We start from the raw sequence: 16380 nt of genomic DNA, 5'->3' as shown, positions 1-16380 counted from the left end.
AATTATCATACATGAAATTACTATGAAGGTGAAACTTACTTGCATCTCTTTAACAAATGTAACCATGGGTTTGAACGCCTGATAGGTGCACATCTTGACTCGTTGGTTTTATGTAAAAAGTGACGTAATGTTGAAAGGGCCTATCTTGATGACTTCAATAAGTTTCAAGAAGTAGAGAAGCTGAATGTGTTGGCGGTGACAAAATAAAGCTATTATGCTAAAATAGATTAGAAGGGTAGTAATGTTTGGAAGATGGAGTCTCAATTGAGTAAGAAATCATTACAATCCATCAAAAAGATACGTCATTTGAAATATAGCTTTTTCACTGGCCTTGATTATTTCTCTAGCGAAACTTTGGTAAAAATGAAAAGATAGAAGGCTCCAGCTTAGAGACGCTTGAGTTTTGACACATAATTTTCCAATTACGTTTTTTTTGCCAAAAATAGAGGAGTTGTCACTTTTTTTTCTTTTTCATTTTCTCTCGTTTCCTTCTCATAGTTTTTCCGTTCTTTTCCTAAACGAGAAGTTTCTCTCGAGAAAAAAAATTGAAGAAATGCGGCGCCAAAGCGTTCTCGAGATGACCTAATCGATGGATTACATAATAAAAAAAGAAAAAGAAAAAAACAGGAACATTTAATGGAAGAAAAAATGGAGTAGCCATATTGCCCAAATATATAAATAGGTCTGTCCATTAGGAGGTTATTCATTAGTGCTATGATATAGCATTGTAAGAGAAGAGCATAACTAATTTCTACAACCAAAACAAGAATGTCCTACCCAGAAAAATTTGAAGGTATTGCTGTCTTGGATCACAAAGATTGGAAACATCCAAAAAAAGTTCAATTCGAACCAAAAACATTCTACGACAATGATATCGATATCAAAATCGAGGCTTGTGGTGTTTGTGGGTCCGATGTTCATATGGCTTCAGGTAACTGGGGTGATGTAAAGAAACCATTAGTTGTAGGTCATGAAATTGTAGGTACTGTCGTCAAAGTTGGTTCCAAGTGTACTTCCGGTATGAAAGTAGGTGACCGCGTTGGTGTTGGTGCTCAAGTTCACTCTTGCTTGACTTGTGACCGTTGTAATAACGATAACGAACAATACTGTCCAAATGTTGTTTTCACATACGGTTTTGACTACCCAGATGGCTACAACGGTAAAGGTGGTTACGCAAATTATATCAGAGTCCACGAGCACTTTGCAGTTCCAATTCCTGAAAATATTCCAACTCATTTAGCCGCCCCATTATTATGTGGTGGTATTACCGTCTACTCTCCATTATTAAGAAATGGCTGTGGTCCAGGTAAAAAAGTCGGTATTCTAGGTATTGGTGGTATCGGTCACATGGGTATCATATTCGCTAAATCCATGGGTGCCGAAGTCTACGCAATTTCTCGTTCTGATGCCAAGAAAGAAGATGCATTTAAATTAGGTGCTGATCATTTCATTGCAACTAAAGACGAACCAGATTGGGGTAAGAAATATTTCGATACCCTTGATTTAATAGTCATCTGTGCAGGTTCACTAAAGGATGTCGACTTCGACAACCTTCCAAAAGCTATGACTGTCGGCGGTAAAGTTGTCTCCATTTCCATCCCAGAAGCCTCAGAAAAATTAGAATTCAGTGCTTTCGGTTTAGCTGGTATTTCTATTGGTAATTCATCTTTAGGCTCTATGGTTGAATTAAAACAGTTACTAAAACTTGTTTCTGAGCAAGACTTACGTGTTTGGGTTGAAACTGTCCCAATTAGTGAAGATGGTGTCCGTCAAGTTTTCGAAAGAATGGAAAAGGGTGATGTTAGATATAGGTTTGCTCTAACTGATTTTGACAGAGAGTTCACCAACTAAATACTATTACATATACACTTTTGTAATAATATGAACATTTTGTAACTTTTTGTACTTTTTTTTTACTGATTTTCCCCAGAGCAATTAATCTTACTTTACCCATAATATTTCGAAGTAACTCAGCATGAATACGAGAAGCATTGCGCGACTATGGCCTTTCTGAGGCATCTGAAAGTATGGGCACTTGTGATAGTTCTTCACAATTACTATGTTTACACCTCAATTTAACTCGTAACTGTAACTTAATATGGTCGCTGCCATTGGGTGTTCTTCCATCAGTTGAAGTGTTCGGCTTGGAATTTCATAGAATTTGTAAACGGCTGTGAGAACGAAAAAATACTTTCTAATTCGGCCGAAATAATGGACCCTGTCGGCCGATGAAACTGGCTGCGTCACGTTGTTGAGATCGGCCGATTATTTTTTCTTTTTTTTGGGAAGTTTTTCAAAATATTTACGAGGTAATGTAGTGTCAAAAAAAAAGAGCTTTTCTAAAGATTTTATATAAGGAGCCAAAAATGACGGGATAATTATTCAATTGACTTTATGTGAAATTATATTCTAGCATTAATATATCAGAATAATCAACTTATATACTCTCAATAAAACAATAAAAAAATCAAAATGTCTGTCTTCATTTCAGGTGCCACCGGTTTCATTGCCCAACATATTGTGGGTCAATTATTAGAACAAAATTACAAGGTCATTGGTACTGCTAGATCCCAAGCAAAGATTGATAGATTACAAGAGCAATTTGGTAACAATCCAAACTTCACCATGGAAATTGTTGAAGATATTGCTAAATTAGATGCATTCGATGCTGTCATTAAAAAGCATGCTAAGGATATCAAATTCGTTCTTCATACCGCTTCTCCATTCCATTTCGAAACTACTGATTTCGAAAAAGATCTTTTAATTCCAGCTGTTAACGGTACCAAAGGTATATTGGAAAGTATCAAGAAATATGCTGCTGATTCTGTTGAACGTGTTGTCATTACTTCATCTTATGCCGCTATTATTGACTTCAAAATTGAAGATGATACTAACACTGTTATGACTGAAGCTAACTGGAACCCAGATACCTGGGAGTCTTGTCAAGCCAATGCTGTTACTGCTTACTGCGGTTCCAAAAAGTTTGCAGAACAAGCCGCATGGGAATTTTTAGAAGCAAACAAGGATCAAGTCAAATTTAAGTTGGCAACTGTTAACCCAGTTTACGTTTTTGGTCCACAAAATTTCGATGAAGATGTTACTAGCAAATTAAACACTTCATGTGAATTTGTTAACCAACTTGTTCATGCAAAGGCTGATGACCCAATCCCAGCACTATGTGGTGGCTACATTGACGTACGTGATGTTGCTAAGGCTCATATCTTAGCTATGCAAAAAGATGAATTAATTGGTCAAAGATTACTAATGACCAATGGAAAGTTCAACTTCCAAGATATTGCTGACATCTTAAATGAAGATTTCCCTGTCTTAAAAGGTAATATTCCAGTTGGTGCACCACACACTGGTGCTCAACACAAACAAATTGGTGCCAACGTAGACAACTCCAAGACTAAGAGCTTGTTAGGTTTCAAATTTAGAACCTTAAAAGAGACTATTGCTGACACCGCCGCTCAAATTTTGAAGCATGAAGGTAAGTTATGATTAGATAAAGGTATATATAAGATTTTTATAACCTATCTCTTTGAATGAATTTTTAGTAAATATTCTACGTTGAATATTGAGGTGTCAGAAATTGTAATTGGAAAACAAATCGGCCGTGCTATAATTAATGTTATTTTTCATATGGCACTACTACATGAAAAAGTGCTTTTATTATAGATTGAAAAGAGCTTGAAGGGAGAAGATTCCTCAAAAAGACAAGCAAAATAGTGGTAATGGTCTCGCTTAAAACATTTGGCATTATCCATAGTTTATTACTCCCAGTGTTTCAAGTTTTTATGAATTCTTAAATCACCACATAGAATAGTATCCCATATTAAAGAAAGCGCTTTTGAAGGGAATGTAATGCTGCCTTATTTCAGGGGACCAGTGTCTTTTATTAGCAGAGTTGAAAAAAGGAACCAAGTCAGGGTACGGTTTCTCTTGGTTATATCATGAAGTATATAAGACATTGAAGAACATTCTGATAACATACCTCTAGATTGGTTCTTTCATATCGTCAAAACGAAAGAACTTACTATCAATAGAATGTCGGTGTTTATCTCAGGCGCAACTGGTTTCATAGCTCAGCATATAGTCACTCAATTGCTGGAGCAGAATTATAAGATCATTGGTACAGCTAGATCTCAGGCTAAGATTGATGGTTTATTGGCACAATTTGGCAACAATCCAAACCTCTCTATGGAAGTTGTAGAGGATATATCCGAATTAGACGCTTTTGATGCTACCATCAAGAAACATTCTAAAGACATCAAGTATGTTTTACATACTGCCTCACCGTTTCATTTTGAAACTGATCGGTATGAGAAGGATCTTTTAATTCCAGCTGTCAATGGTACCAAAGGAATTCTAGAAAGCATTCAAAAATATGCCGCTGACACAGTTGAGCGTGTTATAATCACCTCTTCTATTGTCGCTGTCTTTGACGTGAAGAAAGAAAGGGATATCAACCATGTATTAACTGAAGCCGATTGGAATCCATACACTTGGAATACCTGTCAAACAAACCCCCATACTGCTTATTTTGGTTCCAAAAAACTTGCGGAAAGGGCAGCATGGGAATTTGTAGAAGATAACAAGGGCAAAGTAAAATTTACATTATCTACAATTAATCCATCGTTTGTCTTTGGTCCTCAAAATTTTGATGAAGATGTTACCAGCAGGTTGAATACTTCTTGTGAAATAGTGAATCGTTTAATCCACTCTAGACCTGATGATCCAATTGAAGACTTGTACGCCGGGTTTATCGATGTTCGTGATGTAGCTAAAGCTCATGTTCTGTCAATGCAGAGAAGCGAACTAGCAGGTCAGAGATTGATTTTGAACTCAGGAAGATTTACAATTCAAGATATTGTCGACATCTTAAATGAAGACTTCCCCGTTTTGAAGGGGATGATTCCAGTTGGAACTCCGCATTCAGGTGCACAACACAATAAACTTGGTGCAACCATTGATAATTCTAGAAGTAAGAAACTTCTTGGCTTCAAGTTCAGAACTTTGAAGGAAACTATTGATGATACAACAACTCAAATTTTGAAATTTGAGGGTAAATTATGATTTATGTAATTTATGTAATTTATGTAATTTATGTAATTTATGTAATTTATGTCCCAGAAATCTATATATAATATCAGTTTATTGTTTCAATGGAAATAGTTATTTTTCTAACTTTTTATCTTTACGCTATCCTATCTTTTTGACTACTTGAAGATACATTGATATATGGTTTTTCAGGAAAAACAGATTTCAATTAAAAGTGAAATTTTATAAAGATACAGGATCCGTGAAAAGAAGGTGGTAGAAAAGGCCAAGTCAGTATGTCAAATAGTAATATCAACGGTGAAGACGAGAATGGTGCCTTAGAGTTTTATAGGAAAGCTTTAAATTTCAATGTTATAGGTAGATACGATCCAAAGATAAAGCAACTATTATTTCACACGCCACATGCTTCGATATATAAGTGGGACTTTCAAAAGGATGAGTGGAACAAATTGGAATATCAAGGTGTATTGGCTATATATCTAAGAGATCTTTCAGATACAAATGCTATACTGCCCCAAGATGGCAACAATAGTAACTCTATAAATAATAGTAACAGTGCTGCCAATTATCAAAGTAGTAGTGCGTCTACCGTCTTGAAAGGGAAAGATATTTACAACTATGGTTTAATTGTGTTGAATAGAATGAACCCTGATAACTTTTCAATGGGTATAGTGTCTAATAGCGTAGTTAACAAGCGCAAGATACTAAACAGTGCAGAAAATGCTCAAGAGCCTTTGGAATGCATGGGAGTCGAAGTTAAAGATGATTTAGTCATCATTCAAAATCTTAAGCACGAAGTCTATGGTATATGGATTCATACAGTTGCTGACAGACAAAATATATATGAATTAATTAAATACCTACTAGAAAATGAACCAAAGGATTCATTTGCTTGAATGTATTAAAAAATATAAAGTACATATTTCTGACGGTGTATAATTAACGGCATTAAATGTTCGGTGTGTTACTATCTGATGCGGATCCTGTGTACGTATTGATTGAATTTGGTGTGCCTACAGATGTTGAGCCAGCCGCCCCTTTCTTCTTAGTGACCTTTTTCTTTTTTGTTTGGGAAGATTCTTCACTATCTGCTGTTTTCTTGGTCTTTCGTGGTCTCTTAGTTTTGGATTTATCAGTACTTGAATTTTGGCCACGTTTACCCTTGGCTTGTGTAGCCTTCCCACTAGTGCTTCCGTCACCATTTTGCATTTGCTTTTGTAACTGTTGTGCTTGTTGCTTTTGTTGTAACAGCTGCTGTTGCACCGGTGTAAGCGGTGTAGTCATTGAAATTTTAGTATTGAAAGGTATAGCAGCAATACCATTATTGTTTTTCAAATTCAAAGCCTGTTGTTGCTTTCTTTTCTCCTTATTTACTCTCCATTGTTCGATGAATTTCAATCTACTGAATTGATTATTCTCATTACCCATGTTAGAGCTGACAGCAGCTGCAACAGCAGCCGCAGCAATAGAAACTTGGTTTTCTGAGGTATTTCCGTTTCTTGTATTGGAATTAGATCTTGATATAAAACCACTATCGGTTCGGTTCAAGGCTGAACCACTACTACCACCTGACACGTTCGGCGAAGTGGCAGCAGCCTGTCTGGCTATTGATGCCGCAAATGTTGAACTGGTAGAAGTTGTAGTTCTTTCGCTCATAATTAACATTAGTTGTTCATAATTAGAACTATGTTGTGGCAAATCTTCGTGCTCTTCAATATGTCCCACTTTGCCTTTCGTTCCATCTTCGTTTGATTCCTCTCTGTGAACAAATTCGAGTTTTTGTTTGGATGCGTCCCAAACAGGCTCAACAAAATCATTAGGATCTAGTTTATCTGTGTGTTCATAAGGGTTTAAATCGACATCAAGGTTAATGTTTCTTTTCGTTAATATTAAAACTTCAGATTCTAGCTGCTGATAAATATGATCAGAAAATCTAGCTTGATCTGCATATGTCATCATATCGTAGTAGTTTGTTAGATCGTTTGGTTTTAGTAAAGTTCTATACACTCTGGGTCGCTTAAAAGCTGTGGCTCTTTTCTGTTGTTGCTGTTGCTGTTGTGATTGATGAGATGGTTCTTTTGAAGTATTGACATCCGACTGATTTCGTTCAGCATTCATTTCCTCCTGTGTTTTCTTAGGGCTTAAATCGGTGGAGTCCGATTTTGTTTGAGACGTTTCTTGCTGATCTTTAGGTACGATATCAACTGTATTTGTATGGTCATAGACTTGCAGGATTAAGTTCGCTTCATAAAATTGAATATTGCAATCACGCAGGACTTCCATTATAGATTCTGGAATTCGACCTCTCGCAACATATTCTAAAAATTCTTTTAAAGTTTCGTTATTTTTTGTCAGTACTAACCCATTATTTGAAATTTCTGGAGATTTTTGTTGTTTTTGTAATCTAGTATTAGCAGGAGCACAAATCTTGTAGTTGTTTTCGTAAATATGGAACTCAAAACTTGGTCTGTATTGTTCGTATTTTTTTAATATAGAATCAGTATCTTCAACAAAATTATACAACCTTTTTGGTTTCCTATTTAAAGTTGTTAACAATTGGTAGAACTGATTCTCATAATTTTGCATTGCCTGTTGCTGTCGCTGTTGTTGAATGGCTCTTTGTTGCAATAAAAGTCTTTGTTTCTGTTGTGGAGTAACATTTGGTTGTTGTAATTGCGCCTGGATTTGCTGACTCAAGTTGTTGAGAGAAGCCGTCTGTGAATTAGGCATATTATTAGAGCTGGAAAAATTGGTAAGATTAGTGTTACTTTCAGTCTTTTGTTTAATGTTGACGGGACCACCAGTAGGCGGACTTGTACTTACAGGAAGAGCATGGCCTCCGTTTACAGCAGTACTACTGCTGCCGACATTAACAGGGATGCCAACGGAAGAGTTATCGTTGTTCATATCAAACTTCAGCTTCTTCTTTAACTGTCTCTATGGCTATAGATTAACCCTTTTCAATAGTTTCATTGAAACTTTTTGCAAGCCATTCTTGCTTTTTCACAATTGGAATTTCATATTTGATGAGATTTTGTTTTGGTTATTACCCGGCATTTCAAAAATAGCAATACATAAAAATGTTACTAATTTTATTTAATGTATTTGGTAAAACGATGAACTTGATATTCGAACTATTTAATGTAGAGAGTGTGTTATTTGAAGCAACCTCGTTTATTTAGTACCTTTCCAGAGGTCCTGTAGACCGAGTAGAGACGTGACGACACCGGCCAAAGCAACGTAATCTTCTCTATTCGAAAAAAATCCTAAGTTGTTTGCGACGATAAACGTATCCAGTGAATCCCATACCAATCTTCTAGTGGCAGAGTGCTTCTCTAAAAGTATATGTTTCATACTGTCTTTTTCTTTATCTATAGAATCTTTAGAAATTTTCTGGTTCAATTTCAATTCGCTAATTTGAATCTTACGAATATCTAAGGTTAATCCACTAATTAGCGCAATGAACCAGAACCAATTGCAATAACGTGGTACTTTTACCGTGGTGAAATTAGTACTTGGTACAATTCTGAGCATTCTTAATAAATTAATTTGATCGAATGATAAATAACTAGCATAACCTAAATTCTTAATAATATTACAAAGTCTCACGAGGTAATCTTGGCTAATTGTATCATCATAAAACTTCGATGCCGCTTGTAGATGATTTAAAGGTTTCAAAAATCTCAATACTTTCCTAATTAAGGTGAATTGTGCTTGTAGTTGTCTGTAATATATGGATGATTGTTGTACCGCTAGAAATCTACTTAAATATTGTAACAATCTCAATATCTTTTCCCTACCTTGAGTAGTTTCTAAGAATTTAATCAGTTTAGTTACCGTGGGATGGTATACCAATGTATCACAAACCATCGTATTGAATGTAGCGTTTTAGTGGTCCGAGCTAAGGTGTTGCCGAATATCTCAATCAACCTCCCTTATATATACATTTGATTTGAATGAATCATGTAGAACCATTCCATACAACTCCGGAGCTAATAAAATAAACGGTTTCCGGTAAACTGGAGCCTTAATAAAAAAAGAGTTTCCTGGAGAGGAAATCAAGTCTATGGTTCCCTTCTATTTGTGGTAACTTTTACTCTTTCTTTCGGACGGACATTTTTTTAGGACTTAATCCAGCCCTAAGCCTAAAACCCTAACGAATCTATTTACCCGGTTTACTGACCCTTGTCTTCATCGCCTGTAAGCAGATTGGGAAACTGAAAGTAGAGAATTTAGGGCATGGTCTTATTTTGGTAGAGCTACTCGTATTGTCAAGCATCTTTATTGAGAAATATTCCCAATCGTGACGTTTCATTGCAGCCGAATTTAGGTCATGAAGCAGGCGAATTTCAGTTGTCGGCGATAATACTGTCAAAAATGGGTTTATGCCTGCAGCCACAATAACTTCAATAAATAAAGCTCTGATGTTCCCTGAGCTAAACTCTAGTGCAAACGATGATGATCTGCACTACTCTTGCCGCTCCTCAGTTGGTCAGCTGCAATTGCTTGAGATCACCGAAAAATGCTTCACGTGCAAGACAGATTAACAGAAATTGTACATTGACCAGAAATGGAGTCTAGAGGATCGTATATGGAGGTTGCTATATTAATACATCTTTAGTCATTAATGTAATCACCGTTAAGCTAGTCTGTGACAACGTTGTCGATATGAAAAATTCCTCATCTTGCCTTGAACGACAACATGTCTTCTACCGGCAGTTGAGTTCAGAAAGTATTCAAATAGTTGTCAAGGAAGATTCTCCTACTATAATACCATCAATTGAAATGCTATATTCAACGATATACATGTATTCAATTGGTAAATAATCATTTCTGTATCAAGGCCGGGTTGCGGCAGGGTGACGCGTTAACTGTATTATTTTAATCGTCAAATTTAGCAGTGATCGCGTAAAGTATGCTAAGTATACCTGCTAACTAAAGTCCCTGTGTGTAGGAGCAAGCTTTGTGAAATATATCTACTGATGGGATATTATGATATAGATGACGTTTTAACAGATGCTTGTGAAATTCCATGTAAATTTAAGCATGATATACCTGGATTAGGTTATCTAGAGAATAATCCTGGTAAACCTATACGAAACAACTCAAAATTGTTACTACCTCTATGGTTGGCCAGAATATTGGCTATTGTAGGCGAAGATCCTGTACAGGAAGATGGTACGATGCTCGACGATGCCGAATCTATACCATTTGTTGAATTGATGACCCCAGACGCATTCTCTGCTAAAGTTATTAATGCTATAAAGGCAGACCCGGTATCACTAGATGTTCATTCAATTAGTCCCCATTTTTTCGCATTGGCCATTAAATGGATTGCACTCTTTAACGATAAGGAATTGGCTGCTATCGTCACTGAACTCATGTTACAAAGAGCTCAAGAAATCAATAATCATGCAAGTAGTGTAACAATAGATGTAAAGCGACAGATAGATATCACAGGTGATAATAGTACAGTTTATTCAACAAATGCTGGTAATCTGGGTAACAACAATAACAGTACATTCTTGCTTACATTGGACGAATTTGAAAAAAGAGTCTACAAACAAGCTCATGAATCATATAAGGATGCAAAAAGATGGATGTATCACAAATAACACTGCATTTCTTACAGTTTTTTTGTTATATATACATATAGAGTTAGATATTTGACCGTAATTATATTAATACAAGACTTAAAACAATCCGTCATCATCGTCATTATTTTCGTCAGAAACCTTAGCTTCCTCTTCTTCATCTGACGCATTCGATTCTATTCCCAATTCGTCATCGGAGTCTTCAATGAATTCACTAGATAATGCAGATTTCCTCCCTCTGCCACTTTTAACTTTAACTTCTTCCTCTTCGTCATCATCTTCATTATCTCTTCCTTCTCCAACTGTTTTCTTAGTTTTTCTCCTTTTCTTCTTTTCACCACCAGCTTCTTTATTAGTAGCACGCTTATTTATCTTATCAGACTTCTTGGCACCATCTCCTCCACCTTCAAACTCTTTATCATCAGATACTTCATCTTCATTCACTATAGCAGACTCCCGCTCTTGTATTAGTTTTTGAGCTTCATCTTGTAACCTATTGTATTCTTCTTTTTGTTTCTCCAATTTCAGACGTTTTTCTTCCTCCTCTTTAGCTATCCTTTGTCTTTCTTTTTCTTCATTTTCTTTCTTCAATTTTAGTGCCTGAGCTAATTTCTCATTTTGAGTTGTCTCATATTCTTTTTGTTCAGTTAAACAACGTTCTAATGCGGTTTTCATAGTTGTTTCACCTAATTGGATACGTTGCTCTAATTCTTCGGTCGATATAATGGTAAAATCTTTTGAGTCCTTTATTTCGTTTAAGATTTTGATAGACTCATCTAACCCATTAATAGAATTTTTCAAAGCAGCTACTGTGCGATCCTTCACATGTGATCTTCTAAACATTTCGGCAATTTGGAATTCCAATAGAACTATATTAAATTTCAGTGTATTGAGGAACTTGGTATTTTTTCTCATATTCTCTTCAGATGTTTCTTCAACAATGGCTTCTTTTGTAATTTTTAAAGATGTTTGTAAAAAGCCAATTGATTTGTCTTTCATACCTCTAGAATACCATGCTTTACCCAAGAGGTTCAATAAGTACGCCTTTTTATCCCTGGTATTATTGAACTTGTTTAAAACAAACTCATATGTTTCTATAGCCTTTGGATAATCATGCATTTCTAATAAACTGTTACCACAGTTAATATGAACATCGAAATTGTTGATAGAGTCTCTCACTTTTCTGAAGATTTCTAATGCTGCCCCCAGACGTTTACTTTCAGCAAATACGATTGCAATACCTTGTGCTGCAAAGACGTTTAAAGGATCCACCTGCAAGACTTTTTGATACAATTGAATGGCTTTGAGGTATGAGTGTTTAGATTTCTCTTGTTCCTTAGGGTTAGGGTGTTTCTTCGCATCTTTAGCGATTGTACAATATAGGTTAGCTAATGAAATTAATGCATAGAGGTCGTGTGAATCATATTTGACCAATGTGTCTTTGTTATGATCAGTCTCTTTACTGGCATCTTTATCTGCTTGATTTTTCAAATACCAACTATAAAATGCACGGCATTCAAGGTTACCTTTATTTTCATTTTGCAATTTTAGCATATCATCTTCAATATCAATATTGTCATTAACAAATTTAGTATAAAGATCTCTGATTTTTGCCGATAAATAGTGCGGATGTTTTGTTGAGATATCTTCGTATATGGAACGAGATTTATTAATATCACCTATCGATTCCATTGTTCTTGCAATATTGAAATCTAGCGTGATTTTCAAGCTTTCATCATTACTGCCTCTTTCTTGCGCCTTTTTAAAGTATTCGTTAGCTTTCTCGAAATCGTTGTTGATGAAATAAAAACAAGCTAGGTTATTCAAAACTTCGAGTGATACATTCTTTTCATTAACAAAAGTAATTTCACTCATTGCATCTGTAAGGTATTCCAAAGATTGCTTGTAGTTATTTTGTAGCTCATATAGTTGTGAAATGACGAGGTATGCACGTGGTACTACTAGTTGATTCTTTTTGGCTTTGGTCAATTTTATATATTTCTCCAAATACTGAATTGATTTATTAATCAATTTCTGTTGTTCTTTACCTGAAATGTAATTGTCTGTGTCATTTGGAATAGAAGATGAAGTAGCATTGTCATGGTTCAAACATTTTGCTGAGTAAAGCAGTCCTAAAACGTAATTGAGTTCTTGGATATTTTCATTGGTCTTATATAGATTCTCGAAAGTCAAAATACTTTCTTCAACCAAATTTGTTTTTATTTGTGATTGTCCAACACCGAATCTAGCCAATAGGTTATCTTCATTTTTCTTCAAACTTTCTTGGAAGAATGAGAACGCCCTACGATAATCATTTAAAGCATAGTATGCCCTACCGGTCCAAAATGTGGATTCCGATAAAATTGAGTCTATTGTACTTGATTTTTTTGGCCCAATCTTTGTGTTAAAAATATCCACAACTTTTTGATAATCAGCTTTAAAATAATAATAACTTTGTAACAATGTCAGAAGTGCAGGATTTTCTTTATTATGTGAACCATCCACGAATAAAGAATTCAAGTCTGTCAATGTTTTTGTGAAATTCTCTTTGAACTGTTCATCATTTTCAGAGTTGGTTAACGACTTATGGTAGTTGCCTAAGATGACCAGTATAGATGCAACGTTATTTTTATTGTTTATCTCTAAGGATCTTTCCCATGACTTAATTGCCATATTATAATCTTTAAGATGCCAAAAACATAAGCCAATACCTATTCTCGAATCAGGTCTCAGGACCGGGTTTGACACCAACAATTCTTGAAAGAGTTTCAAACTTGCGGTGTAGTTTTTCTTTTGATACAATAATTTTGCTCTCATTAAAAGGAAAAGACAATTGAGCTTTGATTGTTTACCTGTTCTACGATCTTCTGCCTGAATACTCTTCATGAACAAATCAGAAGTCTCTAAGGCTTTGTCATAGTGACCTTTTTGATAGTACAACTCAACAGTTGCCAACATATTTCCAACCCAAGTAGGATCTAATGTAATTGCTTCTTTTAAATGATTTTCCGCGTTCGATAAGTTTTCTTGCCTCAATTTTGGATTTGAGACTTCATTCTGTTTGGCTAATTTCAAATATGCCCATGTTAAGAATGTATGTAAAGAAGCCTGGCTACTTTGACTGAAAACTTCCAGTGCCATAGTTATCAATTGAATACCTTCAATAACTTTATTTTGATTGCAGTATGCAATTGCAATACTTAACCAATGTTCTTTATCCGAGTTTTCTTCTACTAGAAGAGTTCTTAGATCGCTTGGGCTATCAGGTAAATCGGTTTCCAAGTCAATACTAACTAATTCTTCAGAGGCCTTCAGTGGAATATCCAAAGAGGTTGGCCATTCCATGGAAGGGTATGCACTTTCAGTGGCAGTATTGGGGTCTTCCATGATCAACAGTACTCGTTGTTCAGTCGGATGTCTTCCTGTTTATTGCTGTTCACCAGTATATTTCAGCTTGAACCAAGTTTTTTTCTTTCATTTCGGAAGAGAGATTTCAAAAAGTGCGACTCGAAGTCATACAGTACGAGCGTCGGCATCACATAATAAACTGTCAAATTGTGCTTGTATTCTGGAACTTTCATACTTTGCAGCCATTGGTTTGGGAATGTTCATAATCAGGAAATTTATTGATTTGCTTGGTTTTAGAGTGTTCTGGGAGACTCATTCTTCCTGTTTTCGACGGTTGGTGTCAAAAATTGACCAGTTTGGTCACTCATACATCTGGTTTATAAAAGTTCATGGATGATTTCTGAGGAATACTTCGAATCTCGTTGGATTTAGCAATATTAATGTCTTGTTCTTGCTGAATTCTTTGGAAGGAGGATAATTTATAAGTTCTGAATTAGAGTGCCTTAATGACAAAATCTTAAATAACGCATATTCCTCCTATCGGTAGGCAACATTTTGGAAAATTCCTTCATTTCAATCTGGTACACTCGTTTTCCCCATGCGTAAACAGTGCCTATTGGACAAAGTGCTACTAGCTACAGCGATTGATCGAGTAGCAGCTTTTTTATCTAGCGAAAAGCAAGAGAGGGCACCGAAACTTCAGAATTGCAACAATGGCGCGTAATCCAATTGCTACGAGCAACCATGCATTACTAGATATATCGAAATGATTAGAGTTTAACTGGTATTGACTGCAGTTATAGTGTTGGCTCTCCAGTGCGCGGTATGGGTTTACCAGAATCTGAAAAATTTCAGCGATGAGATGAGGTAGTGCAAAAAAAAAACTTGATGTAATTATAGCTCTAAGATTAGACACTTACTGTAGTCAACCAAGAAATCAAACCATGGGCAGTATTGCGAAACGTATATTTGTCGGTAACCTGAATGAGAACTTGGATGATTCTCTAGCGTTCCTACATTCTCGTTTCCAGAAGTTTGGATCTTGTAAAGATGATTCATTCGAAAAACATTCAAATTTTGCCTATTTAAATATGTCCTTCAATGATGAGAAGGATTTCCAAAAACTGAAAAGTACATTTAATAATATGAAGTTCAAAGGTAATCAACTCAAGATCGATTTGGCTAAACCAAGCTGGGAGTCAAACTGGGAAAGTCAACTGGAGAAAGATAAAGTTGAGAATGAAAAGAAACAGAAGTTCATTGAACAAAAAAATTGGGAATTTTATAAAAAGATGAAAAATATAAATATGAGTTGGACTGATAGAAGGCAGGTACTGAGTGGTAGGATTAGAAAGACACCAAGGCGAAAGTTTCACTTGAAAAGTATGACTTTCAGAGTCAATGTCAATGGTTCTCTAAAAGTTTACAAATGTTACAAGACAAAACTTTGGGGATATGAAAAGAATAAAGAACTGATGGACTTGGTTTATAAGTTTGTTGGGGGTAAATGGCGTAACGGGTACGATCATATTGTTGATCGTTTAGATTATTCCAGGTCAGTGAACTCGATAAAATTCCCTAATAAAGAGAATAAGAACTCCACTTTAACTATATCAAATGAAGGTACCAATATCGAAGATGAAGAACATCTATCTGAAGAAGAAAAGCAAAAGAATAACGATGTTTTAACCGATTTATTATCTAGATTCGATTTTGACAAATCAGTAGCAGTGGTAGACTCTGATGAAGCGGAGGCTTTTGGTTTCTCTGATCATGAAGAAGATACTGTAGGAATGAATGAGCAGAAGTCATACTTAGAGGCACAAAACGTTTCCACTACCCATCAAGAGTACAATATGCAAGATGATGCAAAAGATGAAGAAGGGGGAGAAGATGAACCTATGCCAACTTTTGGCTTCTCGAATGCCGAAACGACCCAAATCAAAGAAAGTACTACAAGCAACACTGAAACATTGAGATCATTGTTTAATCCAGAACAAATTGATACCACCGCAGCGTCCTTTAAACTGATGGATGAGAAAAATGATGACATTGATGAATCTAAAACCATTCCTGAAACTCAAATTGCTGATATAATGGAAAGGGAGCCTGAAGCAATCAGAGAGAATAATCCAGAATCTAAGAACCATCTATTTTTCCCACATTTCAATTCACCTTTCTTAGTTGGTCAAACTCAATTAAGCAAAATTAAGAGAACTAATAATAATATTCTCGATAATTGGGAAGATGAATTCTGGGAAAATAGAGGTATTTGGATGAAGGAAATGAAAAATAAGAAAAGAGATGCTTTAAGACAGATTAGAAAGAGGAAAGCAAAAGATAATAATGTAATATTAATTTAAAATCGAAATGTATA

At 35.5% G+C, this 16380-nt stretch overlaps 9 protein-coding genes across 9 annotated transcripts; 6 read left to right on the top strand and 3 right to left on the bottom strand.

Moving 5' to 3' along the window:
• Positions 1-768: 768 nt before the first annotated feature.
• On the top strand, positions 769-1851 carry KAFR0A08730 (NAD(P)-dependent alcohol dehydrogenase; the record flags this gene model as incomplete). The annotated part of the gene is made up of 1 exon (XM_003955393.1): positions 769-1851. The coding sequence occupies one exon, from the start codon at positions 769-771 to the stop codon at positions 1849-1851; it is 1083 nt and encodes a 360-aa protein (XP_003955442.1).
• A 621-nt stretch (positions 1852-2472) lies between these two features.
• KAFR0A08720 (SDR family oxidoreductase) lies at positions 2473-3501 on the top strand (the record flags this gene model as incomplete). Its single annotated transcript, XM_003955392.1, has 1 exon — positions 2473-3501. One exon carries the CDS (start codon positions 2473-2475, stop codon positions 3499-3501), a length of 1029 nt encoding a protein of 342 aa, XP_003955441.1.
• Positions 3502-4047: 546 nt separating this feature from the next.
• KAFR0A08710 (SDR family oxidoreductase) lies at positions 4048-5076 on the top strand (the record flags this gene model as incomplete). Its single annotated transcript, XM_003955391.1, has 1 exon — positions 4048-5076. The coding sequence occupies one exon, from the start codon at positions 4048-4050 to the stop codon at positions 5074-5076; it is 1029 nt and encodes a 342-aa protein (XP_003955440.1).
• Positions 5077-5336: 260 nt separating this feature from the next.
• DCP1 (Dcp1p) lies at positions 5337-5957 on the top strand (the record flags this gene model as incomplete). Its single annotated transcript, XM_003955390.1, has 1 exon — positions 5337-5957. The coding sequence occupies one exon, from the start codon at positions 5337-5339 to the stop codon at positions 5955-5957; it is 621 nt and encodes a 206-aa protein (XP_003955439.1).
• Positions 5958-6009: 52 nt separating this feature from the next.
• SPT20 (Spt20p) lies at positions 6010-7968 on the bottom strand (the record flags this gene model as incomplete). The annotated part of the gene is made up of 1 exon (XM_003955389.1): positions 6010-7968. The coding sequence occupies one exon, from the start codon at positions 7966-7968 to the stop codon at positions 6010-6012; it is 1959 nt and encodes a 652-aa protein (XP_003955438.1).
• A 267-nt stretch (positions 7969-8235) lies between these two features.
• Positions 8236-8931, bottom strand: PEX11 (Pex11p; the record flags this gene model as incomplete). Its single annotated transcript, XM_003955388.1, has 1 exon — positions 8236-8931. The coding sequence occupies one exon, from the start codon at positions 8929-8931 to the stop codon at positions 8236-8238; it is 696 nt and encodes a 231-aa protein (XP_003955437.1).
• Positions 8932-10043: 1112 nt separating this feature from the next.
• Positions 10044-10676, top strand: PSF3 (DNA replication protein PSF3; the record flags this gene model as incomplete). The annotated part of the gene is made up of 1 exon (XM_003955387.1): positions 10044-10676. One exon carries the CDS (start codon positions 10044-10046, stop codon positions 10674-10676), a length of 633 nt encoding a protein of 210 aa, XP_003955436.1.
• Positions 10677-10754: 78 nt separating this feature from the next.
• On the bottom strand, positions 10755-14042 carry CTR9 (Ctr9p; the record flags this gene model as incomplete). The annotated part of the gene is made up of 1 exon (XM_003955386.1): positions 10755-14042. The coding sequence occupies one exon, from the start codon at positions 14040-14042 to the stop codon at positions 10755-10757; it is 3288 nt and encodes a 1095-aa protein (XP_003955435.1).
• Positions 14043-14947: 905 nt separating this feature from the next.
• NOP8 (Nop8p) lies at positions 14948-16366 on the top strand (the record flags this gene model as incomplete). The annotated part of the gene is made up of 1 exon (XM_003955385.1): positions 14948-16366. One exon carries the CDS (start codon positions 14948-14950, stop codon positions 16364-16366), a length of 1419 nt encoding a protein of 472 aa, XP_003955434.1.
• Between the last annotated feature and the right edge of the window lie 14 nt (positions 16367-16380).

The sequence above is a fragment of the Kazachstania africana genome, chromosome 1, assembly GCF_000304475.1.
Source record: "Kazachstania africana CBS 2517 chromosome 1, complete genome".
Taxonomy (NCBI): Eukaryota; Fungi; Ascomycota; class Saccharomycetes; order Saccharomycetales; family Saccharomycetaceae; genus Kazachstania; species Kazachstania africana.
Note: the sequence above shows the minus strand (reverse complement) of the source record. Positions and strands in the feature narration are given on the sequence as shown.